Genomic DNA, 25,286 nt, shown 5'->3' with positions numbered 1-25,286 from the left:
CACAAAGTCTGGATGGAGGGCCGTGTGCGTCCGTCTGCGATGTGTGTCTGCACAGAGTGCGTGTGGGGCGCAGGTGTGTCTGTGCACGTGATGCGTGTTAGACGTGGGCACACGCGTGTGCACGTGTGTGCAGTGTGTGTTGCAAGCAGGCGCACGCATCTGTGGGGGGTGGGGTGCACCTCTGTGTGCGTGTGCACGTGCACCTGCAGGGCTCATCACGGGAGGCCCCAGCATGAAGGATTAACCACAGGCAACCCTGAGTCCTCAGCTCTGCCTGTGTGTCCCTCTCTCGGTGTGTCCCTGGTGGTCACGTGGATGACAGTCTCAGGAGGATTGGCACGGCTCTGGGAGTTCTGCAACGCGCTTCACGGCTCATCCCCCGCTTGGCAGCGAGGGGCTCAGAGGCAGAGGGGGCCCTTGAGTTACCTAGAGACACAGAGGGAGCTGGTGGCCACCGCTGGGACTGGAAGCAATTTCTCCTGACACCCAGTCCGATGTTCTTTCTGCCTGGGCCCCCTTCAGGGGGGTCAGGGCCCGCCTGCAGGGAGCTGGTCTTCCAGAAGGACCTGGCTGAGATCCAGGGGCGAACAGCTTGGATACAAGGGGTGGCTGGGCTGGAAGTTGTGCAGGCGACAGCCCTGAGCAGGGTCTGACAAATGCTTCTCGAAAGGGCCCGGTAGGAAATGGTTTAGGCCTTTATAAGCTAAGAGGCAAAACTGAAGAGGTAATGTACGTACTTATATGACCACCTAATATGTGATCATTTTTTCAAAAAAAATTTTTTAAGTGTATTTATTTTTGAGAGAGACAGAGCGTGAGCAGGGGAGGGGCCGAGAGGGAGGGAGACACAGAATCCAAAGAAGCAGGCTCCAGGCTCTGAGCTCACAGCACAGAGCCCGACGCGGGGCTCAAACTCACGGACCGTGAGATCATGACCTGAGCCGAAGTTGGACGCTCAACCGACTGAGCCACCCAGGCGCCCCTAATACGTGACCACTTAAACACGGAACCATTTTAAAAAATTTTAAATCCTGTTGGTCATCTTGGGCTACACAAAAACAGGTCACAGCTGGATTTGACCTACAGGCCAGCCCAGTCCTAGAGGATGGAAACATCAAAACAGATAGCTCTCAAGTGATGGAACCAGAAACTGGAGAGACTCAAGAGAGTCAAGGCCAGGGAATGAGAGAACGGAGCAGATATCAAAGAAAGAGCGATGGAGGGGGAGAAGGAGCAAACCAATGGTCACAAATTGGCTTTGGCGGGGCAGGGGCATGTCAGAGTCCCAGATGTTGTCAGAGAAGGGTCTCCCAGCAGCACCAGGAGGGGTGGATGGAGAGAAGTCCATGGCGAGGGCAGTGCTCAAGTGGTCGGGAGTCATGGCGGCCAAGAGGACCTCACCATCTGCCTGTGCAGCCTTTCCATGGGCGGGAACCCCACACAGCCTGATCCCAGTGCCGTGTCCAGTTCTGGCTGAGTGTCCAGGCCTGAAGTCTTTGCCAGTTCTCTCATTTGGTCACCCGGTGATTCACACCCCAGGTCACCCACACCTGCTGCACAGTCCCCAACCCCTCCGCCTGCCCCATGGCCTCGCCCTGAGGCTCCATGACCCTTGTCTGAGAGGTAAAGACTCTGAGCCTGAGTTTCCACCTGGCCTTGGATGATATGACAGAACCAGCCAGAAGTTCAGTGCTATGGGATCGAAGTCCTCCTGAAGGCCGGTGATGAAAGGCAAGGGGAAGGGAAGTCCCCCCAGGGGCCAGCTTTGAGCTGTCCATTGGTAATCCATTTTGCCCGATAACAGAAGTGACTGGGAGTACAGATCTACGTGGACTGGTGGGCAGCGACCAGCTCCAGGAAGGAGGCTCCATGAAGGCAGGAGCCTGGGTTTGCTCTCCTTCACCATTTTGTTCATGCCTGACATACAGTAGGAGCTCAGAAATATTCTTTACTTAAACATTCTTGACTTAAGGATGGTCAAGGGCTTGAGAAGTTCAACGTTAGGGACGGATGACAAGGAAGTTTGAAGGAGAGGTTTGTGGGTAGTCCTCTTGGAGTAGATCTCGGGTGCCAGGCTACGTGGGGCTGTCTGCTCACCAAAAGCCCATCTATACAAAGGAGGCTGCTGAGAGTCAGCTGGGCAATCACACGGCCTCTTTCCAGCCACTCCGGTGCCTGTTCACGGACAACGTGGGCGTGGTGGCGGGGACTGGGTCGTTAACCGTATGCTTTTCATTCAGACTTCAGGCTATCAAGTTAAGACTGCGAATGAACCCAAGGGAAACTCACGGAGCACGGAAATGGATACACTGACTAGTAAGACGTGTCGCTAAGCGTGCACCTGTTTGTACGAGCGGGAGGCGCACTGCACACAGCGTGGGAGCTGAGTGTTTCTGCTGCTGTTTTCATTTGGAGGTTTAGATGGGGAAACAGGGGTGCGCGTGAATATTAAGCATCCAAAGGCGTGGACTGTGGGGTGCTCGGTTCATCGCCCAGTAAACCCCTTGCAAGACGCCCTCCTGTGATGCAGAGAGGGTAAAGCTAAAACGACATTTCTAGACTCCTTTGCTGCCGGGCCCTGGATGTGACGTAGGCTTTGCCCGCTCAGGTTCTCCTGCCGCGATACGCGGTATGGAAGGGAGGCCCATGAGACGGCCTGACGCGGGGCACCTGGGTGGCTGCTGTGGGTGACCGGGGGAGACAACAAGAGTCTTCAGGCAACCGCGGCGGCTTCCTGGCTTGGCAGCTTCTTAAAGTGGTGGCTGCCTCTTGTCTCCGCCAGGGAAGAGGCCAGAGTGGTCCTCAGGCTGGGCTTATTTCTGGAATCTCAGACTAGAGGTCGACTCCTTCAACCCTGCCAGCAATTTTGTGAGCCACCCAACACCCTGTAATTCATCTTTCTCTCCTTAAATGGGCTAGAGTGGGTTCCGTTGTCTGCAACTGACCCCTGGCTGATTCCAGAAGCCCCCTGCTCAACGAGGATCCCCAGGACACTTGCGAAGCGCGTAGGGGACGCCGCAGACCCCTGGCACAGTTGCAAGGCCGTACTTTGGGGTCGACCTACGTAGCCTACAAGCCCCACGTTCAGAGGGCTGAAACAAGACGTGTCTTCCGAACGTGCTGAGTGCGGCCGAGGAGACGGCTGGGATGGGACCAGAACACCGGCTCAGTGTTCGCTACGTGCCAAGCGCTGGGCATGCTGGCTGCTTTCGCTCCTGACCATATCCCTTTGTGGTAAGTATCATTCAAGAAGACTGGAGAACTTTCCCAAGGTTGCTACCTTGGAGATGCGGTGACTGGGAGGCAAACGTGGATGGGGCTGACTCCAAGCCTGTTCCCAGGACAGATCCAAGCCCGTTTTTAAGGGAGTAATTAATTTAGAGGCGAGAGAGAACTCTCCCCTTTTCCCCAGGGCCATAAAAGTCTCTACTTAAAATAAATAAATAAATAAATAAAACTTTTCCTTGGGATAATTTTAGAGAAGGTGCCAAGATAGCACCAAGTTCCTGTCGCCGGGTCTCCTCTGACGCGAACCGCTCACGGAACCGTGGGACTCTCATCAAAACCACGACACGAACACCGGCGTGACATTATTCAGGAAACCACAGACTTCATTTGTGTTCCATTGAGTTTTCCACTAACGTCCCTTTACCGTTCCAGGATGTGATCCAGGACGCCCGATCGCAAGTAGCTTGCTTTTTTCTTTTCTTTTTTTAACTTTTCTTTTTGTCATGCCATCACCTTATTCCAAAGCAAAAGGGCCTCAATTATTTGCACATGGTCAAGGACGGGAAACCCACACTCGCGATGGAGAGAGACTGTCGCGGGACAATTTGGAGCAATTTCCCTTGCTGTCCGTTGGTAGCAGAGGCCTCCTGTTAGAAATTAGCAGAAGGCCACGGCGAAGACGGAGGAGGAGCTGGAAGCAGGGACCGACCAGGACGCACGCCAAAGCACGACGACAATCCAGGATCCCCACGTCGGAAACCCGGAGCGGGCCGGGGGCGCTCCCCTTGAAGCGTAATCGAGGGAAGCAGGGTGGCGAAAGGTCACCGCAGGAGCGGTTGGGAGCCAGAGCCGGCCAGACGGTGACAGGAAAGGCCAAGGCCAAGTAGCTGAATAGCGTCTCACCAAGGGGTTTCCACGAAAGATGATGAATCTCTCCAATTAAACATGTCACGGCCGGGCTGGGAAGCCTCAGATGAAAACAGAGGTAAGATAATTACTTCCATGACTAGGGCTGGTGGGGGGGTGGGGGGTGGAGGGGGGAGTGGAAAATCACATAGTCATAAAAATGACTTAATCACCCAGTCAGGAGTATGAGAGCTCTGTAAGGATTTGGAACCTGTAGGTTTCCCACTGAAGCGATGTTTTAACGCCGAAGTTCCCGACCCCGGGTCGCTAGAAACAGCACACAGTCACTCTACGTGATGCCCGGCCTACCTTCACGTTATGCAGATTAAGGCTTTTTAAAATCAGCTACGTAGGGCCGACCCCACGACCTCCATACACCTCAAGGGTAGAGTGTCCCAGCGGACGAGGTTCTGTCTTTTGTTTTGTTTTGGGAGACGGCCAATCAGGAGTCGAGGAGCCCCCTGACCCCAGGTCACCAGAGTCACGAGGGCTTCGGGTACTACTCTTAAGACGTTAGCCATTAGGTCCCAAGATACCTGATGGACTCACGTCTTTCTTCTTTTTCTTGTAATATTTATTTATTTGGGGGACAGCATGAGCAGGGGAGGGGCAGAGAGAGAAGGAAACAGAGAATCCCAAGCAGGCCGTGCGCTGACAGCGGTGAGTCCGATGCGGGGCTCGAACTCACGAACCGTGAGAGCAGGACCTGAGTTGAAGTCGGACGCTCAACCACCTGAGCCACCCAGGTGCCCCCGGACTCACTTCTGGAAGTGAATTCCTTATAGCGATCAAGCACTACTCTTGTTACGGGCTGATGGCGGAGAGTTGTTCTGCCCTTTGACACCCAGAAGCGACCAGCTGGGGCACCGAGGACTCCTCGGTCTCACCTGCCGTTAAGGCTTACCTGTGGAAGCCGAGGACCCCCTCCTAACAGAACAGACTCTCCCATCCGAGGCTCAGCGACGGGAATGGTGCTGGACTCCAAGGGCACGTGCCAGGGAACCGGCTCCTGCATCCAGAAGGTTCCAAGTCCTTCACACTCACAATTCTGGACACCACTTAGTTTTACCCAGAGTCTAAAGCCCGGTCTCTCCCTTTTACCAGTCACTTAAGGGTGAGGGATTAAAGACACGTTTTTCTCACCTGAGAGGTCCTTGTCTCTCTCTTCTTAATAAGCGACGAGGGTGTCTTCAGAGAACAGAGTAGGAAAAGGATTGCGTGCATTATTAAAATAACAGATTTGTAAAATTCGGGAATGGGCGGATAAATAATGCAAGAGTCCAAGCCTTTCTATTTTAAAACCTCATGGCAAGTGTTCGAAACTGAAGTACATACGCTTTGGGAGCGGAAGATTCTGGACACATTTCTCCTGGCAAGCCAGGGCCATTGCCGGGAGACTTGATTGACAGGCGGTGGGTCTGGGGTTCGCTGCTGGTTTCTTAGACCTCTCCTCGAACATGGGATGGTATCCCCCCTTCTCTTGTACCTCTGCCCTCTCTGGGTACAGCTTCCAAAACCCTGTGGCTTTGGAAAGCAGATTCTCAGACCTAAGAACGGTTTGTTAAACAAACCATCAAAGTGGGGCTTTGATCCAAGGCCCTTCTGTTATCTGCCTGGTGCCTGCCTCTGTTTGGGGCCGTCTGTCTACTCAGAGCGCATTTGGAATTTTCAAACTCCACTCGGTCTACCCTCCAGATTGCAGCCCACGAGGTCTGGGGAGATGCCGGCAATGACTTTGAAGATGCTTCCCAGGTGATCCTGACGTTTCCGAGGAGCTGAGAACCGCTATCGCCCTGAGTTCAACCTCTGCATAAACCAGGCCTTGCTGCTGCCTGGAGGCCAGAATTTAAAAATCAGTCAGCCTTAGCCACATAACCCTCTTTCTCCTCATAACCCTCTTCAGACAAAACCCCTTGACTCCAGAAAAAAAAGATTTTCCGAACCACACGATGCTTCATAGACCAAAATAGAGATTTTTTTATTTCCAGACATAAAGCGATACATTCTTAAATGCAAAAAAAGCAACAACGAAAACATCCAGCCGTCTTTGAGAACACGGCTACTTGCAACTCCAGCCACAGAAAGGGGCTGTAAACTTCAAGGTGACTTTGAAACCATAGCACTGAGAAGCTAGAAGAACCCACGCATCCCTCCCTCCCTCCCTCCCTCCCGAGCGGGGAAGGCTCTGGGCTGGCTGGTCGTGGACTTGATATGAACCGAGATAAAACACACATGTTCCAGGACACTCATTTGGCTCTGTTACTGCTTGCCTTCCCAGAAAGCTTAATTTATTGCAAACGCATGTTTGACAATTACCAACTAGTATGACGGGAGTGGATATGGTCCCTGTGAATACTGTTTACATAACAGAACATTTTAAACACTGAAGTTTGCTTTCGACGCCAAAACCCACTTACGTGGCAACTACACACACACACACACACACACACACACACACACACACACAACTTCCTCTGTCCATTTCTTCCTTGCCAATGAAACTTCTAGAACATGCATGGCCTCTGCCCCTAGAGAGAAAATGCCTCTTTTTTTCTCCAGGAGAAGAAATCAGAGCAGCTTTACAGGCAATGACACCCGCCCACTCTGTCCCCCACCCGCCCTGTGAGAGGTGGCCTCTCGCCGTTCTTTGTCCCCAACCTCTGGCACCCATGCTGCTGTTCCCAGTTCCCGATGCCGGTGGGAGGTTCAGGATTCCATGGAGGGGCGAGCCAACCGGCCGCCACGGCAGCGGCAGCCCGGGGCCACCGAGAGAAGAAAGGTAGCTGAGGCTGAGGTTCCATGGAGAGGCCTGGAACCCCTCACTCCTGAGTTCAAGTCCCAAAGGGGCCACTCTCTGGTTGCTTTTAGGCAAGCTGCTAACTGCCCCCCCTCCCTCCGCCGGGCTCCGCTTTCAACGGGATCATAACCCTCACACAGGCATTTAGAAGGAGTCAGGGCTGGGGCATCTGTGTGGCTCAGTCTGTTGAGCGTCCGACTTTGGCTCAGGTCATGTTCTCACAGTTGACGAGTTCGAGTCGTGGGGCTCTGTGCCGACAGCTCGGAGCCTGGAGCTGCTTCGGATTCTGTGTCTCCCTCTGTCTCTGCCCCTCCCCCTGCTCATGCTCTGTCTCTGTCTCAAAAATAAATAAACATTAGAAAAAGAATTTTTTTTTTTAAATAAAAAAGAAGCCAGCTACATCTTGTAGGCTCTGAATTGAGGTTTCTTCCCTCCCCTTGTATCAGAACAGGAAGAGGGGCTGGAGGCCTACAGCCTGATTGCTGACCTTGGAAGTAAGCATCCTGGAAAGGAAGCCCGGATCCTTTGGGGAAACAGATCCCTCTGTATGATCACTGTCCCGTCTGGACAAGGTGGTTGGGTACCAACCAGTGAGCGCTGGTATGTTACCATGACAACCAACGGAGGTTGGGGGGGATGCTGAATTGGCTGACTGTTCTCTAAAGCTCTGGGTGCTCTGTTGGAAGATCTGTTTTTAGACGGCGAGGTTTGATTTTTTAATTCCCTTTTAAAAACAAATTCCTCCTCCTTCTCGCTTTGGAGACAGACAGAAGGCATTCATCTTGCAATTGAAACCGAGGGAGCAAGGACGGCTGGTGTGAGTCCTTTGAATCTTCCCTCTGCTGGAGGCACCCGTTTGCTCTGTCAGCCCCAAGATGGGAGCCACCTGTGGCTGCATCCCGGCACTTTTCTGATCTTCCAGAAAGTGGGGGGCCGCCCAGGAAAAGCCCAGAGGGCCCCTCTTTCCAGGATTTGCACCCAGGAGTAAACTCACGTTCCGGAAGAAATTAAAGCAAATATGAATTTTCTAGGCTAATTCCAAACACAAAGGTGTTAAAAAGCATAGCCCCGGGGCCGGGACAGGGGAGGGGCTGTCTCTGCTCGCTGTGGCCAGGCAGGGGCACCTGACTATTTGCCTGTCCCAGGTCTTACAAAAAGGTGGGCCTGGCAGCGCCCTCGGTGTGGAAGGAACGCCTTGGGGAGGGGAAGGGCTTCATGGACCCAGGGAGCCCTGCCACCTGGTGGCGCAGGTGGCGGGCGGTGGCGGGCGCGTGGCGGCGCGTCATGCTCTCACTCTACTGACCGATGTCCTCCAAGCTCTGCTGATGGAGCTGGAGACCAAGACAGAGAGGGTCCACATATCAGAGGCACAGGCACGTAAGGGCCACCTGAATCCACTCCATCCTCTTTCTTGCTAAGAGACGCCCGTTTTGTTGGGGGGGGCATGTCCCCGGATTCCTCGCGGATGGAGAGGCACCACGTGACACAGTCTGGCCAATGAGGGGGCAGCGGCAGTCTGTGGGTGGGGCTTCTGGGAAAGGGGAGGAAAACGAGGGCCAGGAGGGCCGGTTCGGGAGCCCGTTCGCCCTCTTCCTGCCTGGAACGCAGACGCGACGTCGGAGGTAGCGCAAGCACCTAGGGCCATGAGGTAACCTGGAGGGAAGGGAGAGAGCTGCGGAAATCTTGGCAGCTGCCAAGGCTGCCTGGCTTTAGATTTCTCAGGCTCAGGGAAGAGCAAAGTCCCTGGTTGTTTACGTCAAAGCAGGAGGGATTCTGCTACGTGGGGCTGAATCTCGAGATTTCCCTTCACACAGGAGCCCTTCACCGTCTTCTGAGAGTATCGAACATCTCAGGCAGCACGGGGGATTCCAGGGCCAACTTCCCCTTTTGTGGTTGCAAGGACGGTGGCAGGGAAGTCGCCCAAGGTCACCCGGCTGTTAACAGCAGAACTCCCTCTGCACCCTGTCCAGCCCTGAGCACTCTGTCACCTGATGCGGGGAGCCCTCTCCCCACCTGTAGAACTAACTCACCCCCTGCATCACTGGGTGAACAGGAGCTGTCGGGACCTCAGCCTCCTCATCTGTAAAATGGGCACAGGTTGGAATAAGAGAGTCTATAAAAGCCCTCCCACCTCTGACAGCCTTAAAAAAAAAAAAAAAAACCAGGCAATTTCACATTTTCTCCTCATTTTGCTTCCCCTAAAAGTTCTATGCGGTAATTCCTCCCCATGATCTGCTCTCTGGGGTTACCTTGTATCCCCCATGTACGAAACTAAGGAGAGAGATTTTTGATTGGAAACGTCCTAATTTTATTTTGCTTTTAATATTTTTTCACGTTTATTCATTTTTGAGAGACGGAGAGAGAGAGGAGCGAATCCCAAGGGGGCTCTGAGCTGTCAGCACAGAGCCCCATGCGGGGCTCGATCTCCCGAATTGTGAAATCATGACCTGAGCCAAGACCAAGAGTCCGACGTTTAACGGGCTGAGCCACCCAGGCGCCCTGAGAACGTCCTAATTTTAAAATTTAAAAAGGGGGGGGTGGAGGCCAGAGTTGAGAGTTTGCTGAGGGGGGCTGGTATCAGGGACAAAGAGGTCAAACATGTATTTTTCACATGACAAATAGGATTGATTGGCAGCAGCTGCCTGGGTGGTTTCCAGAAGGATTGTGAGGTCTGTGCAGGATTGACAGGGGGAGGGGAACGGCTCGGTGATCAACTCTCAATGTCTGCCATGGATGCAGTAAGAGAAATCCACGTATGTAGTGCTGGGCCTGTGCTGAGCTCACAGCTCACGGCCTCGCCACCTCTCCGTGGTGCTGACCGGGCCTGGCGACCATCAGACTGGGTGACAGGAGCGGAGTCGGGGGAGGCCCGCTGGAGTGGCTGAGGTCCCACGAGAGAAAGAATTAGGGCACCGTCCTGGCTGGGCCAGGCATACGAGAGGCTCACTGGAGGTCTCCATGCCACTGCCAGCGAGAGCCGCTCCAGTAACAGGTTTCAAAGGAAGCTGTGGGCACCTCAGGACGCGAAGGACCCCTCCCCCGCCCCCTCTGCCCCAGGCGCAGCCTCCCTCAGGGGGCCGCTCAGTTCCCCTGCTCCAGGGACTAACAGTGGGTGGGAGGTGGGGGAGGGCATGATTATCCTAATTCTTGGCCAAACTGATGCCTGGAATGTACGTTACCAAGCCGGAAAACCTCCAGTGGGGAAGAGTGGGCTTCTCAGTTTGGTATCTCCAACCACAGACTTTTACCGTGACCCATGACTGCAGACGAGTAACTGTGCCAGTAACAGAAGTAACAATAAACACGCAGTGTTTGAGGGCTTGCACATCCCTGGCCTTAGCCCTGGGCCTCGCCGGAAACTTCTAGAAGCCCTCTCCAAGATAAAGCACCGCCCAAGGGACCACGCCTCCGTCCTGAGCCCAGGCCATCCGTTTCTCCTCCCGGCTCCTTCTGTCGTGCCTACGTCCTCTCCTCATCCTGCCACCCTGATCCTGACCCCCCCTTCCGCTCAGGTTGGCTCACAGCGGCACGGTGACCTCCAAGGGACGGCAAGGCACACGAGGACCACGTCCTCGGCTATCCCACTGCGTGCCCTACCAGCTTCGGTGACGGTGGGTCTGCCCCCTGCTCCGGGAGGGCAGATGGGCAAGGTCAAGAGCAAGGACTTCACTTGGTTTGGCATCTTCCCCTCCCTCCCCTGGGCTGTGAGCTCCTGGAGGGCGGGCCTGGGGCTTTATTCACCTGAATTCTCCAGCACGAGCCTGGCACCGACGAGGGACTCGAGAACACCTGTTGCGTTGAGTTAAAGAGCGAAGCAGCACAGGGCATTTCTGCCCAGTTGGCCAGACAGAAAGCGACAGACACGGGCTCCTGAACGGCCATCGGGAGTGCCGTGCTAGCGGCCCTCCGTCCGTCTCTCCAAGGCCACAGCTGGCAGGCTCCCGGCCCCTCCTCGGCCCTGTCGCAAGAAACTGCACCCAACCCCCACCCTGTCCTCATCCTGCTTCTCTTTCCTCCCTCCCTGAGAGTCCAGCCCAAGGCACTTCTCAAGCTGCACCCCTCCCTTCTCCCAGCCTTTTCTGGCAGGGCTCTCCTGTCCTTCCAGAAAGAACACTGCATTTGGGGAAAACAGCAGAGAGTTGGCCATTTTTGTCTTCTAAAGACTCAGAAAACATACCTAAAGGAAGATACAGCTGTTCTCTCCCCTCCCTCGTTCCTAGAGGCCACGGGACGCCCAACAAGAGGAAGGATATACTCCGAGAATAAAGAGCCGGCACTTAGATGAAATAAAATCCTACAAAGCGCAAACCTCCAGGCATCTGCCCTTATTAGCACCATTATTTTCATTCTGTCTTTGGGGAGTGAAAACTTGGCCATGGGTCCTTGTCCTCGGATAAAAGTCGAGACCTATAAAGGTACAGCCTGACGCCCCTCCCTCCCTCCCTCCCTCGCTCCCTCTGTAATTGTGGCGGAAGGCACAGAACGTGAAATTTACCATCTTAGCCACTTTTAAGTGTAAAGTTTGGTGACGTCAGGTCTTCTGTCCCCTCCTGCCTTTGCCCCTCACTTGTCTTCTGCTCCTTCACCTGTTCCGTCCGCCCTCTCTAACCAGGGCAGCTTCACGGGCACATCCCCAAAGCTTCCGCAGGGCCGCTCAGCCTCCCCGGCTCAGGCTCCCGGAGAAGATTCGATCCCCTCCTAACCTCACCCTCGGGCAGCCTGAGCCGATCCTCCCCACTCTCCCCCCCACCCCCAGCAGGGACAGACATCCTCGGACCCCTGGTGCCTGCTGCGGCCTGAAGCAAAGAAATCAGAGGTTGTGAGAGACAAGTGAGTCCCATCCAGCAGGATTCATCTCCTCTGTATCTGCGAGGGGGGTTGGGAGGTCACCAAACACGCTCGCCTCTGGGGTTTTCCATGCAATGGGACAACCACAGCCGAGGCCCCCACCCTGTGCTGGGCACTGGGTTCACACTCACGGCCGCCATGCCTGGACCTGGCAGGTGGACAGAGAAGGGCTCAGCCCCCCGACGGGCAGGAAGCCCCGCTTCCCTCTGCAGTGGGCAGTAACCGCTGTGAAGGTGTCCGGAGGGGACCCTTGTGACTGTGCCCCTGGGGCGACTGTTCCCAGAACCCAGGGAGAGAGCAGCAGCGAGGCCGATGTGGGAGCTGGCCCGTCCTGCCGAGCAGGGGGCACTTGAGATCCATCTGCAAAGGCCGCGCCCTGGCAGAGCCAGCCTGAACCACCCCCACCCCCCTCCTCTCCCGCCAGAGTGGGCTTGGCACAGGGCAGACCTGAGTTCGAACCCCACCTCTGCACGGGCAAGCGTCTCTGTCTTTAGGTCTCAGCCTGCCCATCTGGAGAATGGAGGTAAAGTTCATGCCTCACCCTGAGAGCTGTCGTGGGGGTTAAATCAAGTATGGCTTCTCCGGTGCCCACGCAGGGGCCGGGCACCCGCAAGCACCAAATGGAAGGCACTCTTGGTTTCGATACCATTGTCCCTTCTGCTCCTCCCTGAGTCTCTGGGCCTCCTCTGTCATCGGCACCTGCACATCCCACCCCTCGTCTGGCTTCTTTAGAAACACCCTCGGGGCCTGTATGGGCCGGTCTGCAAGGAGGTCAGACTTAGAGGAAGGGCAGGGGCGGGAGGCAGCCGAGGAGGGCGACCAGCACCGCGATCATACCGTGTTCTCCTCTCTCCCCTCCTGCTCCCCCCTCTCCCTCCTCCACCCTCCTCTTCCTCCTTCTTCTCCTCTGCCCTCCCCCTCCTCCCCCTCTCTCTTCCTCCTCCTCTTCCTTCTCTCCTCCCTTCTCCCTCCGCTCTCCCCTCCCATACCCCCCCTCCTTCCTTCTCTCCCTCTCTTCTTCTGTCTCTTTCACACACACACACACACACACACACACACACACACACACACACACGAGCTGGTGGGCCAGGCCGTGATCTTCCCCCGTGTCTCCACGACTCTCACTCTGGGGCCGGAGGAAAAACAAACACACGCGGGTCCCACTGGGCACCTTTCTCACACGGCACTTTGAAGCTCTTTGTAGTTGTTGTGCAGGAAGCTAGAAAGTCCTACAAATCCTAACCGTCTGCATCCACTGTAAGCAGGAGAGATTCCACGTGAAAAGCACCAGTCCGTGGGCTATTTCACAACTGTATTTATATGAAAGTAATGAAAATACCCATTCCCTTTTTTAAAAAAGTGATGCAAACAAGCAGGCTCTAGGGCCTCGTTATCAAAAGTTAAAAAATACGTACAGACGTTCCCACCCCCCCCCCCCCCCCCCAGCCTGCGTATTACAGTTTTTCTGCCCGGGGACGCGGGCTACACGCAGCACGGCTACCGACGCGACAGGTCACCCTACGGTGAGCCGGGGCTTCGGGGCGCCCGCCTCTCGCTGTGTGGTCTTGGGCAAGTTCGTCCCCTCTCGGGGCCCCGGCCTCCTCGCCCGCGAAGTGGGAGAGTCGGAGATGCTCGAAGGCCCGGCCACAGTCTGACCTTCCAGGCCGGACCCGCACGGCCCCGGGGAGCACCTGGGCTCGGCCACGTGACCCAACGCCTGGGTCCTCCAGCCCTGATTTTCCAGGACAGTGGTCGCCTGCGGGGACCCGTCTAGTGGCTCCGCCTCCTAGTATCTGGAGAAAAGTGTGCTTTCTGAGTGCGAACTTCTCCGCAGCTGCGTTTTTCCTGCCCCGGGAATGTCCAGCTTGGCCCAGTCCGGGGGGGTGGGGGGCCTGGGTTCTGCAGAGGGAGGGGCCGTGTTTGCCGGAGCGCTGGGGGGCGGGGCTTGGTGCCGGCAGTCAGGACCCTCCTGGGTCCTCCGTTTCCCTCTTTGCAGGGCCTTTCTGAGGCTGGACGCTTCAGGATCCCCTCTCGGTCTACTGCTTGTAGGTGAGCGGACAAAATCAGTTTGTAAAGAGGGGCCACTAGGCGTTTTCCAAAAGGAAACTTAGTGTTTTTGTTGATTTAGGGAAACTGCGATCCAGTTATAATGCGCTCAGGAGGAAAGGACACGTTTCTGGCCTCAGGGCCCCGCATCCGGTCTGCGGGGGGGCCCCTCTCCTGGGGGCAGCCTCGTTCGGGTCCCCTCGTGAGGACACGTGTGGGACACTCTCAGCCCAGAAGACCCACCTCCCTCCGAAGTCCGTTCTCCAGGGAGGAAGAGGCAGAGACCCCTAGACAGGCTGAGCTCCAACGCCCATCTCTCATCTCTGTCTTGGACCCTCGATCCCTGGTTCCTGGAGGGCCACATGCTCCCCCCCCCCCCCCCCCGCCTTCAGCTCGAGTCGTAGACAGTGGAAAACAGCCCAAGAGGGACGGAAGGACACATTTCCCCGGCACGGCGTGCTCCCCATTCTGAATGAAGACCTTGGCAAGGCAGTTTCCCTCCTTCCCTTCTCCTTTCCCAGAACACAGTGAGCATGCTCTAACCAGACCTGCAGATCAGGGTCACAGCCACGGCCTTCTGCATTGCTCTGGGCCATCAGAGGCCAAGAGGTGGTGGGGCAGGGCGGGGGGCGGGGGAGCGCCCCCCCCGCCCCGCCCCTGCACAGGGTGCCCAAAATTCTGTGAGCTGGTATAGTCCTGGGTCCTGCTTGTCATCTTTCTTTTCCTTCAGGGATAGCACGCTATCACTCGTCACTTTTCGCTGCTGTCACCAGCCCTGTCTTCAAGCATCACCCTTACGCTTCTGACCCACGGCAGCTAACCAACCCGCTGTCATTTTGTTCTCACTGTGTCTAGAGCGAGAGCGACTGAGCTGAGTGAGGGCTGGTGTTGCTCCTCTGTGTTGACAGCTCAGGGGCCTCTCCACTAGCATCTGGGGTTGGGACATGGCTTCCCGCTAAGCAGTTGCCAGAAAAGTGACACGTTCCTGTTCTTGCTCCCCAGGGCGGGGGGGGGGGGGGGGGGGGGGGGGGGCGGGGGGGGGCGGCGCAGACCCAGGCAAAAATGCCACAAAATCCCGCAGGACCCGCAAGCTGCTAGGAACCTTCCCACCCACAAATAGACGCCATACGTGAAACTATGCGGACTGAGCATATCTACACACAGAGGATATAAACATTCTATGCATCACTCCCTAGTCGCACATAGGGCACCTTTAGGATAAATAGGCTAAGACGACACCATATAAAAAGTGGTTTTGTTTGGGGGGCATCAATGCAGTATTTACACCGAGGCAGCTGTGCCGGTCGCAGCCTGCCTCTGTTTCCAGTTTCCTGGGCCCCCTCGGAAGGAGCCCTGGGGCGGATGGAGGGCTGGAGGAGAGAGTCACCTGCGTGGCCCGGCGGGTTAGGTGGGCGGGGGGCCATCGTAGCGCAGCATGAACTTGAAGGAGCGGGCGAAGTTGTTGGCCAGCGTGCAGCTGCGGTTCTCTTCTCCGACCGGAAGCAGGAACAGCAGCAGCAGGAACAGCAGGAACAGCAGCTGCAGGGGGAGAGCCACACAGCACACCTTCCAGAAGAGGGGCCTGAGTCCTCGCCACCGCGGAGCCTGCGGAACCAAAGCAGGACTTGAGTGCACTTGGCGGGGGGGGGGGGGGGGGGGCGGGCTCTGAGCAGGAGGGGAGGGCAACCCGGCCGTACCGGTCTCAGTCTTCCCGACTGTCAAGTGGGGCTAAGGTCGGTTTCGCCAGAAACCAAGGTATCTAGTTTGCTCAAACCATTCAAGGCAGGAAGGGTAGGGAAAAACACAGGGCTCCAGGCTTTGCCTGTTCTTACATAAATCCTTGCCTGGCATGTGAGAGCCCCGGCTGTAAATCTTGAGAAGGTCACTCAAGTCCTCCAAAGCTCAAACTTCTCATCTCTAAACGGGGGAAACGGTACCTACCTGACAGGGCCTTTCTGAGGATTACGGGAGATACAGCAGGCGCCCAAGGCTGCTGCCACGATTAGTACGATCACTCACACGATCCCTACCTAAGTCAGGGTCATCACCACCGTGCTCTTCACCATCGCTCCCTCCTCCTCCTCTTTCTCCTCCACCCTCTTCACCATCCACGCCACCAGTATCACCCGAGGGCCAGACTCCCAGGTCCAAATGCCTAGAGTCCACGAAAGTGGCCAAAGGCCATTTCCGAAATTCCAGAGGGACCGGTGAGGTTGTGGCTTCATGGGATGTCCTCACCGCCAAGGAGTGCAGGAGAGGAGAAAATCCGGAAAGGAGAGCCCCCCCCCCCCCACCAACCCCGGCCAAAACACAACGTGGTGCAGGGCAGGGGCCTGACTGGGAGGAGCCAGGCTGACTAGGTCCCAGTGGAGACTCTGTCACACAGCATCTATGTGCCCTGGGGAGGGTCGATAACCTCTCTGAGCCTGTCTCCTTCTCTGATAAATGGGGATAGAACATCTGCTCCCATCTGTGGTGAGGACTCTGCTGGGCGCACGGATTTCAGCAGGGACTCAGGAGCGGGGGGCCGTAAGTCACCTGAACAGCTGAGTGAGCGTAAGTTCCCACGGCCACTGGGCCGGGCCACACCTGGCTGATGCATGCTCCTGCCCACCTGCTTGGTTCATGCGGGGCTGCCTCAGCCCGTGTGGACTCTAACTTGACTCCTTGACATTTCACACTGACGCCGCCTGATTCCAAAGCTCTGACCCGGCCGGGAGAAAGAAAGAGCGACAAGAAGAAGCTACAGGTTCACTCTAGCCTGGCTTGGCACCAAATTGAAAAGCTGTAATCAATGGTCTCGCAAACGGGGAATCTGTTTACAGGGTCCTTGTGTTTGTGCCTACATTCTCAGAGCTAACCCTTGGCTTACTGAAGCCAGGAGCGGTGTCTTGGCCACGATCCTCTGGGGAAAACATCTCTGAAGGTCCAAAGCGTGTTTGCATTTACAAGTGTTGACGAGGGGGTGGTCTGTTTCAAAAGACTCCTGCTGCCTGCCCAGTGGCTGTTCATTTAGAGCTCACATCTTCACTTGGAGGGACCTGAATTCTAAAATGCTCTTTGAAATAAAAGACACGTTTTAATACGACCCTCAAATGCTTAGAAAACACACACACACACACACACACACACACACACACACACACACACAGAGGCATGAACTACCTTTCAAGAAGCCCACGAAGAAGTTGACAATCTCAGCTCTTCCCAGATCTGGGAGCTGCTCTGTGCCTCAGTTTGCCCACAGAAAGGACTACGTGTGTTCCACCCAGTTAAAACTATCCAAAGAAGAAGGGGCTTCCTTGGGAAGCGATAAGCTCCTAATCCCTAAGGGTATGGAGGCAGAGGGTAGACAGCACATGTAGTGGGGTGGAAACAGGACACATAATATTGGGTAACTAAATGCTTGGGGGTCCTTCGGGATCTCACATGAATCTGAGGCTCTAGAGTTTTGAGTTCAGGCAAGATGAGTTTATCACGGTAAATGGGACCTGATTTTCTAGCATCTTCTGCCATTGATGGAAAGAAAGGTGACGTGAGGAAAAGAAAAGGTTTGGAGTCCTGGTTCTACCTTGGTTCTATGGCGTCCTAGCTGTGTGACCTAGGATAGGGCATTCAGCCTCTCTGAGCCTCGGTTCCTTCATCTGTTGGGGAAAAGAGGGAATGAAACCTGCCTACCGAGGTCATAAGGATAAATGAGGCAATGCACACTACGCTCAATAAATGCTCACTCCCTTCCTCCTCTAGCCGATGGATACAGGGGCAGACAGGCACGTCACTGAGCCCCACAAGCTCCCCCCTCCACCAGATGCCAGGGATCAGACACTAGCAATCTCCCCAGGCCCTTCGGAAAGAAAAGCACTGCCCTCCTTCAATGCCAGCTCTTGGCCCCTCCAAGGCCCTCACATCCTCCCGCCACTGGACCTTTGCACAGGCCATCCCTCTGTCTGAAATACTAATTTCTCTCCTTTCTCCAGTGCACCTGGTTAACTCCTGCCAAACACTCTAATTTCAGCTTGTGAGTGGCTTCCTCGGGGGGACCTTCCCTGCCATAGACCAAAACAGCCCCGTTAACACATTTTCACAGCCCCGGTACCTTCTTCCGGATTACTGATTAAAGTCTATGTTCCCCTTGACTCCTCGGAGGCGTGGTCCACATTAACTTTGCTCATTGCTGTATTCCCAATGGTGTCCCACAGGTATGTGCTGAGCGAAAGAAAGGGTCCTTCCCTGCCTGTGCCTCTGACCGTCTGCTCCCCGCCTTGGCGCCCAGGGTATAACCACACAGATGCTCGCTGACCGCTGTCTGTGGCTGTTCTCACTGTCTGGCTGTTCCACCAAACGCCCTGACCACAACGCCCAGGCCCAGATGTTGGTTCTCCTCCCTGCCCACGGCCTCCCTGTGCTCTGGCACAGCTCCGGGATGTGGGCTCCCTGCGTCCATTCCACCAAGGATCTTTCACGAGCATCGTCCGGTGCCCGGACTCCGCCCACCATCCTGCATGGTGTTCTCACAAGAAACAACTCAGCAACAACACCGACAACGACAGTCACCCTGGGCCCGAGTTGTCAGTCAGCCTGGGCCTGTCGGATCTGGTCCCACCCTGACCTGGGGCCCCGTGTGTAGAAGTCACGCTGTGTCACCTCTAGGGCTTTCAGGGGCTTTCCTGGGAGCTGGCTGGGGCTCGTGTGCTGGGCCAGCACCCAGAGTGATGGGCAGAGGCCAGCTTTTCTCTGGCAATTCAAGATGGGCCAGTCCCCAGGCCGCCAGGAAGCCCTCCCTAGCCATTTGTGTAGTCCCTGAAGGTCCCTCTTAGGACCCTCTTGGACTGCAGTGCCCCGTGCTGGCTGGCTTCCTCCCTGGGTTCCCCTCAGGAGGGGGCTGTGTGTGGGGCCCACTGCATTTCCCTGGCTGCACCAGTGAGTCTTAGGGAGACCAGGGTTTCCCGGGCCAGGGCCTGCTCACAATGCCTGTGATAATTTCTTCACTAATGGCTCAGTCCTGGAGCCCAAGATTCACTCCCGTGAGAATTCAGAGGCTCTGGATAGTTGCCCCATGGGGACAAGATGGCAGTGGCTGGGGTGGGGCTGGGTTCGTTGTATCTCCTCCCTGGGGTGGCTCTGCACGTGACAGTCAGGCCATAGAACTGTATTTTTCCAGAACCTTGAGTTGGTTTTGGAGAGGGATGGGAGATGAGGCCGTCTGAGCTGGCCTTTTGGAGGTGGTTTAGGTAATTGGTGGGAAGTTCCTCTGGATGGAATGACTGGAGATTTTGTTATTACTCAAGCAAGGACAGAGCCTCATTTGGGAACAGATGTATGGCCATATGGCTCATTTCTCTTCCCTTTCCCTCCCTTCCTACCCTCACGATTTCTCATCTAAGAGCCATCATGACCAGGCTCTGAGCTTAGGACCAGAACCAAGGTCGGTGAGGGTCTAGGATGACCCGGAGGCGTCCGGCTTGGGAAAGTGGGTGGTCATGATGCTGTCCACTGATACGGGGACTGGGGTTTGTTTGGGTGCAGGGAATACAGTGAGGTCAGCTTTGGACATGCTGCATCCGAGGGTCTAGAGGACTCCTGGGTAGATGTCCAGCAGGTGGTTGGGACTTTGGGGCTGAAGGCAGAAGGGAGACCTGGCCTGGAGAGATGGACCTGAGGGGCCCAGAGTCAGGGAGCAAAGCCACGGTAGCAGAAGGAACGATCCAGATGAGTCATGGGGAGAAAGAGGCTGCAGAAAACCCCATGATACAACCACTGAAGAAAGAGGCACTGTACTTCAGTGTTTCTAAGCAGCGCCCCACAGATTACTTCTTAATTACAGAAGAAATGACGGTGCTGTCCAGGGGACAAGCCCAGCAGCCACCCCCTTAATCACGTGCTCAGAGTTAGCATCAGGGATGCTGGGGCCCTACCGACACCGGGGGTCTCCCAGGAAGATGCGCTAAGAGCCCAACATCACCCGTGACGTTCCTGCCAGAAATGCACAACCTGACTCCAATCACAAGCACGTATCAGGGAAACATACTTTGAGGGACATTCCATCACATCTCTGACCTGTGCCCAAGGTCAAGAAAAACTGAGGGATACCTCTAGCCCAGAGGAAAGAAAAGGCATGCAGCAACTGAATGCAACGGGTTGATCCTGGATTGGATCCCTCACTGGGAAGAGAAGCCTATAAGAAAGACCCGAAATGGAATACTAAGACGATGGCGTATTACCCCATGACCAAAGGAGTTCTCGAGCAACAAAGAAACCTGTGCAGGAATCTCAGATGCATGTTATTGAGTGAAAGAAGCCAATCTGAGAAGGCTACGGACTGATTCCAACCGTATGACATTCTGGAAAAGACTAAACTATAATGACAGTAAAAAGATCGGTGGTTGCCAGGGGATGGGTGGGTGGAGCACAGAGGAGTTTTGCGGGCGGCGAAGCTGTTCCGTGTGACACACCACGGTGGATACGTGCTATTACACATTTGTCCAAATCCATAGAATGTATGATGCAAAAAGTGAACCCCAGAAAACCCTAAACTATGGGCTTTAGTTAACAGTGATGAGCCAGTGGAGATTCATCGACTGTAACCAATCTATCAGACTGATGCAAGATGTGAATAGTAAGGGAAACGGAAGAGGGGTGGAGGAGAGGGGCTACCTGGGAACCCTCTGTAGGGTCTGCTGAGTTCTTCTTGTAAACCTAAAACTGTTCCAAAACCAAAATGCCCATTAATTTTTTAGAAGGCCATTGAGGCACCTTTGCAAATCCCTTGACTAGGGACTCTGTGTTAAGTAATCGGATGTCATCAGCACCGAGTCTTATCCACACTGATTCTGATCACGGAAAAAATAAAACAAGGAGAGAGGCCCCCACGATGGAGTGTGAGGACGGCCAGAGCGGCTGTGGGCGGAGAGTGCGGTCACCCATCCAGGCTGCCCAGAGGCCAGCTGCATGGAGGGCAGAAACACAGCCACTGGGCTTACTGAACAGGCAGCTACCTCACGGGGGTGAGCTTCAGAGGAGTGGGGGGCGGGGGATCAGAAGGCAGGCGGGCTGGGTGACGGAAGGATAAAGACAGAGTAAATACAGGTGACAGTTGTCTGGATTTCTGAAGTCAAAGACAAGTTTCAAGCACTTGATGTCTGAAGAGTTAATGCTGATTCTTTCACACATCAGCGATGGCCAGTGGCTTCTAGGCTTGGCAGACGGATAGACACACAGGGCCCTGGGACAACACAGCACGTGGGTCGAGGCTCTCTCCTGTGGAAGCTCAAAGACCGCACTGCCCCAGCAAGGCCCAGCCCTTTGACGAAGGAAGGGCCAAATTTAGCCCCCAAAGTTGCACAGTGAATCACAAGAAGAACAATGTCAAGTCACATCTCCTCTGTTCCAGTCCCAACAGGGCCCGTTGTCACATATGGAGAAGGGGCCAAGAGGCCGTGCTTCTCCCACCAAAAAGGAGAAGGTGGTCATGAGGGGCAAAGACCGGGCACACGAGTGTTCGAGAGCAGCGCCTGGCACCCAGGAGAGATTTTTTAAAAAATCATAGTCGTCGTGAGAGAGAGTTCCCATCTAACCTGGAAAACTCAGTAAGGCTTCCTTAGATGTGGTATCTGAGTGTTTCGCGTGATCGAAGGTGCTCACTGTGAGGCGGGTCATGATTTCACACGCCGCTAAGAAAGGAAACAACCATGATGGAGCGTCTGACTGGAGCCCCCCACAAAGCTGGGAAGCCGGGGGGGGCTGCGCCTTCAACATCAGGGAGATCGAGAGCAAGTCCCACCTCACGGAAAGGGGAAGCGAGGAAATACGACGCGTTATCTTGGCACTGGGTGGAGGGAGGGGGGTAAGACTCTTCCCCGAGAATGTGAGCCCCTGGAGCTCCCAGGGGCTGGGTGTCGGAATCCACGCGGTCGCCGTGGGCCGAAGGAAAACACAACAAAATACCGCCCTGCCAGCAAAGATTTTCGATTTCGAGAAATCTCAGGTGGATAGTGTCCTGGGCGGTGGAGGGAAGCAAACCCAAATCCTCACGGGAAGAACTCGATCGTAATAAGTCACCCGGATTCCAGAAATGTGAAAATGTGAAACGTCACGATGAGCCTTAGAACCTACGAAATGCGATCCAGTAAATAAAATGCTGGCCATCTGGGTCCCCATCCCGAGAGGCCACAGCATGCATGGGAGGGTGGTGTTTGTTCTCCACTCCTGCCAAACGGCACGCTGGCTGTGGCCCGGTTCACCCAGGCCGAAGAGACACATTTGCAAATCTGTGCTTGGACACAAAGTTTGTCTCAAGTAGACTCCGCCACTGCCCTGGGCGGATGCGGGAAGATGGTCCCCTCACGGCCCACGTGCAACTTAAAAAGCAATTACAGGGGCGCCTGGGTGGCGCAGTCGGTTAAGCGTCCGACTTCAGCTCAGGTCAAGATCTCGCGGTCTGTGAGTTCGAGTCCCGCGTCGGGCTCTGGGCTGATGGCTCGGAGCCTGGAGCCTGTTTCCGATTCTGTGTCTCCCTCTCTCTCTGCCCCTCCCCCGTTCATGCTCTGTCTCTCTCTGTCCCAAAAATAAATAAACGTTGAAAAAAAAAAAAAAAAGCAATTACAGGGCGCCCTGGTGGCTCAGTTCGTTGGGCATCTGACTGTGGCTCGGGTCATGATCTCGCCGTTCCCAAGTTCGAGCCCCACATCAGGCTCTATGCCAACAGCTCAGAGCCCGGAGCCTGCTTCGGATTCTGTGTCTCCCTCTCTCTCTCTGCCCTTCCCCGCACTCACACTCTGTTTCTCTCTCTCAAAAATAAATAAACACTTACAAAAATTAAGAAAGAAAAAAAAAAAAGCAGTTACATTTCATGTGCTCAATGCTGCAGGCAAACGTATCCGGGGGCACTGAGCTGGCGAGGGCGTAGGCAGGCTGCAAATTTAATAAATCTTAATTACCGTGTTTATACAAACAAACAGGCTGAAGCCATTGACGTAGTTGGAGCTTCCAGTGACTTTGTGCAGAGAGAAAAAAAAAAAAAGTGCAGAGAACCAACTGCTCATAAATAATTAGCTTTGGGGCAGTTTTTTTTTTTTTCTTTTGGACTAAAAATAACATATGAAATGTTTTTTAAGGTAGCCAGATTACAGCCTCTGAAGACAGCACTGTCACCCTGTCAGCGTGTGTGTGTATATGCGTCTGTGTGCACACACACGGGCCGCAGAAACAACACAAGAAACACACCCAAGGGAGGGGTCTCCCCCCCACCCCAGCCAGGGGTGTCATTGTTCCCTTTGTTCTCCGAGGGATATAAGCACGGGCGGTGTCTGCAAAGTCTTCAAGGTCCTCATTTACCTGGCCATCGAAAACCTACTATGCGCAGAGTTACAAGGACTCTGTCCACCATCAGCTTGGCGGACCCTCGTTGTGTTCCTTGGAGAGCGTCACTAAGTGGCTCGTCGACAGTCACGCACACTAATGGTGGATCCGAGATTCAAATCCGGTGCGTCAAGCTGTGGTTCTTGAAGTGGGGTCCCAGGCCAGCAGCGTCAGCGTCACTTGGGAACTTGCTAGGGATGCAGATTCTTGGGCCGTCTCCGCCCTAGTGGACCAAAAACTCAGGGTGGGACCCAGAAATCTGTGCCTAAGCTGTCGCATAGATGAGCCCGAGATGGCCTCGCAGGTTGCTTCTTTCCTCGTGGGCAGGCTTCACGAAAGCCAGGTGGCCAGCCGCAAACTCAGATTGTTACACATCCGATTATTTTATGTTACTATTATTTTTTTTTTAACTTTTTAAAGTTTACCTATTTTGAGAAAGAGATGCATGAACGGGGTAAGGGCAGAGAGAGAGAGGGCAGAGAGAGAGAGAATCCCAAGCAGAACTGCAAGATCATGACCTGAGCCAAAATCAAGAGTTGGACGCTTAACCGACGGAGCCACCCAGGCACCCCTACGCATCCGATTATTTTACACAGAGCCCGGATAAGTGTGTTTTTTAGCCATTTAGAGCCTGCCCATTTCGCATACCCCACAAAGCCGTGCCCAGTATCTGCCAGCCGCAGATAAGACACAACCTGTAGCTATGAGGACCCCAGTCCACCTTTGCCCCTTAGAGCCCCGGCCTCAGAGACGTGCCGTTCCTCCCAGCCAGGACGCATTTGCAGTCCACCAGGGCAGGACTTTGCTCTTGTGATCACTGACGGATCCCGAGTGCCCACATCAGTCCTTGGCCCGGTCAGCACTCAGTAAATACTTGTGGAACGAATGACGGACAGCAAATGAGCTGTGGCTGAGCCCCGAACGACAGGGCTGTGGACATTCCACGCTAAGCCAATCGCAGGCTGCCAGGAAACAGCCTGCTTGGGAGGCCCGGCCTCCCCCAGCCAAGTGTCCCCCGGCTCAGAAACATTTAGTGAGCACTCGCTGTGTGCAAGGGATCAGGGGACCCAGACATGACTCCTCCAGGTTCCCCCTGGGAGCTCCAGATGGGGGCTCCCCAGTGCAGGGCTTAAAAGTATGGAAGCCCCCGGAAGCCACCGGGCTTCCTGATGGTCTTGCACATTTCTCGAGGAGGCTGTCATTCTAAATGAGGGGGGGATCCAGGGCTACAGTCTCCCTGAAGGACTTCTACAAATGACAGTTCACATGATCTTCAGAATTCATTCACGACGAAAGTCGGCACTGATAATTCCATTTTACAGATGGGGAAAGTCAAGCCCCAAGAGGCAAAGCCACTTGCCCAAAGCCACCAAGCTAGTTGACGCTGGGCCCCAAGCACAGCGTTGGTCTCGTGACCGCCCGACCCAGTCCACAGGACACCAGCTCTCCTACGGACGTGAGACACAAAAACCCGCTGGAGACCAAGAAGAAATCCCAGTGTGCAAAGCGCCTGGAAACCGATCCCATGGCATTAGGGACCTCGAGGAACCCAGGGCTCTTTGGAGCAGAGCCTGCTGAAGGCTCACTCTGTTCTGGGCCAGGGCTTGAAACGAGAGCTCCCTTGCAAAAGGAGACATCCATTCACATCGGGTTTTCCCTGAAGCAGGGACACCCGCCAGGCCCCAGGGATGCCTTCTCCAAGGCACGGTGTGGAAAGTCCAGGTGACGGCCTTGGGGCCACAGCCCAGAGACCACCCAGAAGCCACGTGCCTGTGCTGAAGGACTCATTCCGACCTTGCATTGCTCAGTTTCCCCACGCTTCCGTGAAGGCGGTGATGCCTCTTGGGTGTTGATGGTACCGTTAAATGAGGTGCCCTCACCATGATTCAGCAGGATTTTCCGGCACACGGTGGATGGACGACACAGAGCGTCTAAAGTAATAATGATTAGTACTCACGACTAGTGCCGCTCCCACGGTTAGCACTTCGGCCTGCAAACGCCACAGGAGTGGCTCTGAGCGCTTCTCAGCGGCCAGAAGTGGAAACACCTTCCTCGTAGAGCACGCGAGGCACAACCCCCCTTTCCCCCGTTACTCCCCCACTGG

General features: G+C 55.1%; 1 protein-coding gene across 6 annotated transcripts in view; it reads right to left on the bottom strand.

Moving 5' to 3' along the window:
• Positions 1-5,429: 5,429 nt before the first annotated feature.
• Positions 5,430-25,286, bottom strand: part of SYNE3 (spectrin repeat containing nuclear envelope family member 3) — a 100,775-nt gene continuing 80,918 nt past the window's right edge. For 5 of the 6 annotated variants that reach the window (XM_086708877.1, XM_086708873.1, XM_086708875.1 and 2 more), the window contains one exon: positions 15,067-15,430. In XM_086708877.1, coding sequence (XP_086565003.1) covers positions 15,230-15,430 — 201 coding nt within the window. In that variant the 3' untranslated portion in view covers positions 15,067-15,229. Of the gene's footprint in view, positions 5,967-15,066; positions 15,431-25,286 lie in introns of those variants that run through there. The other variant, XM_086708874.1, reaches the window with a different exon arrangement.

This window comes from Puma concolor, chromosome B3, assembly GCF_028749965.1.
Source record: "Puma concolor isolate L17-30 chromosome B3, mPumCon1.1.hap2, whole genome shotgun sequence".
NCBI lineage: Eukaryota > Metazoa > Chordata > Mammalia > Carnivora > Felidae > Puma > Puma concolor.
Note: the sequence above shows the minus strand (reverse complement) of the source record. Positions and strands in the feature narration are given on the sequence as shown.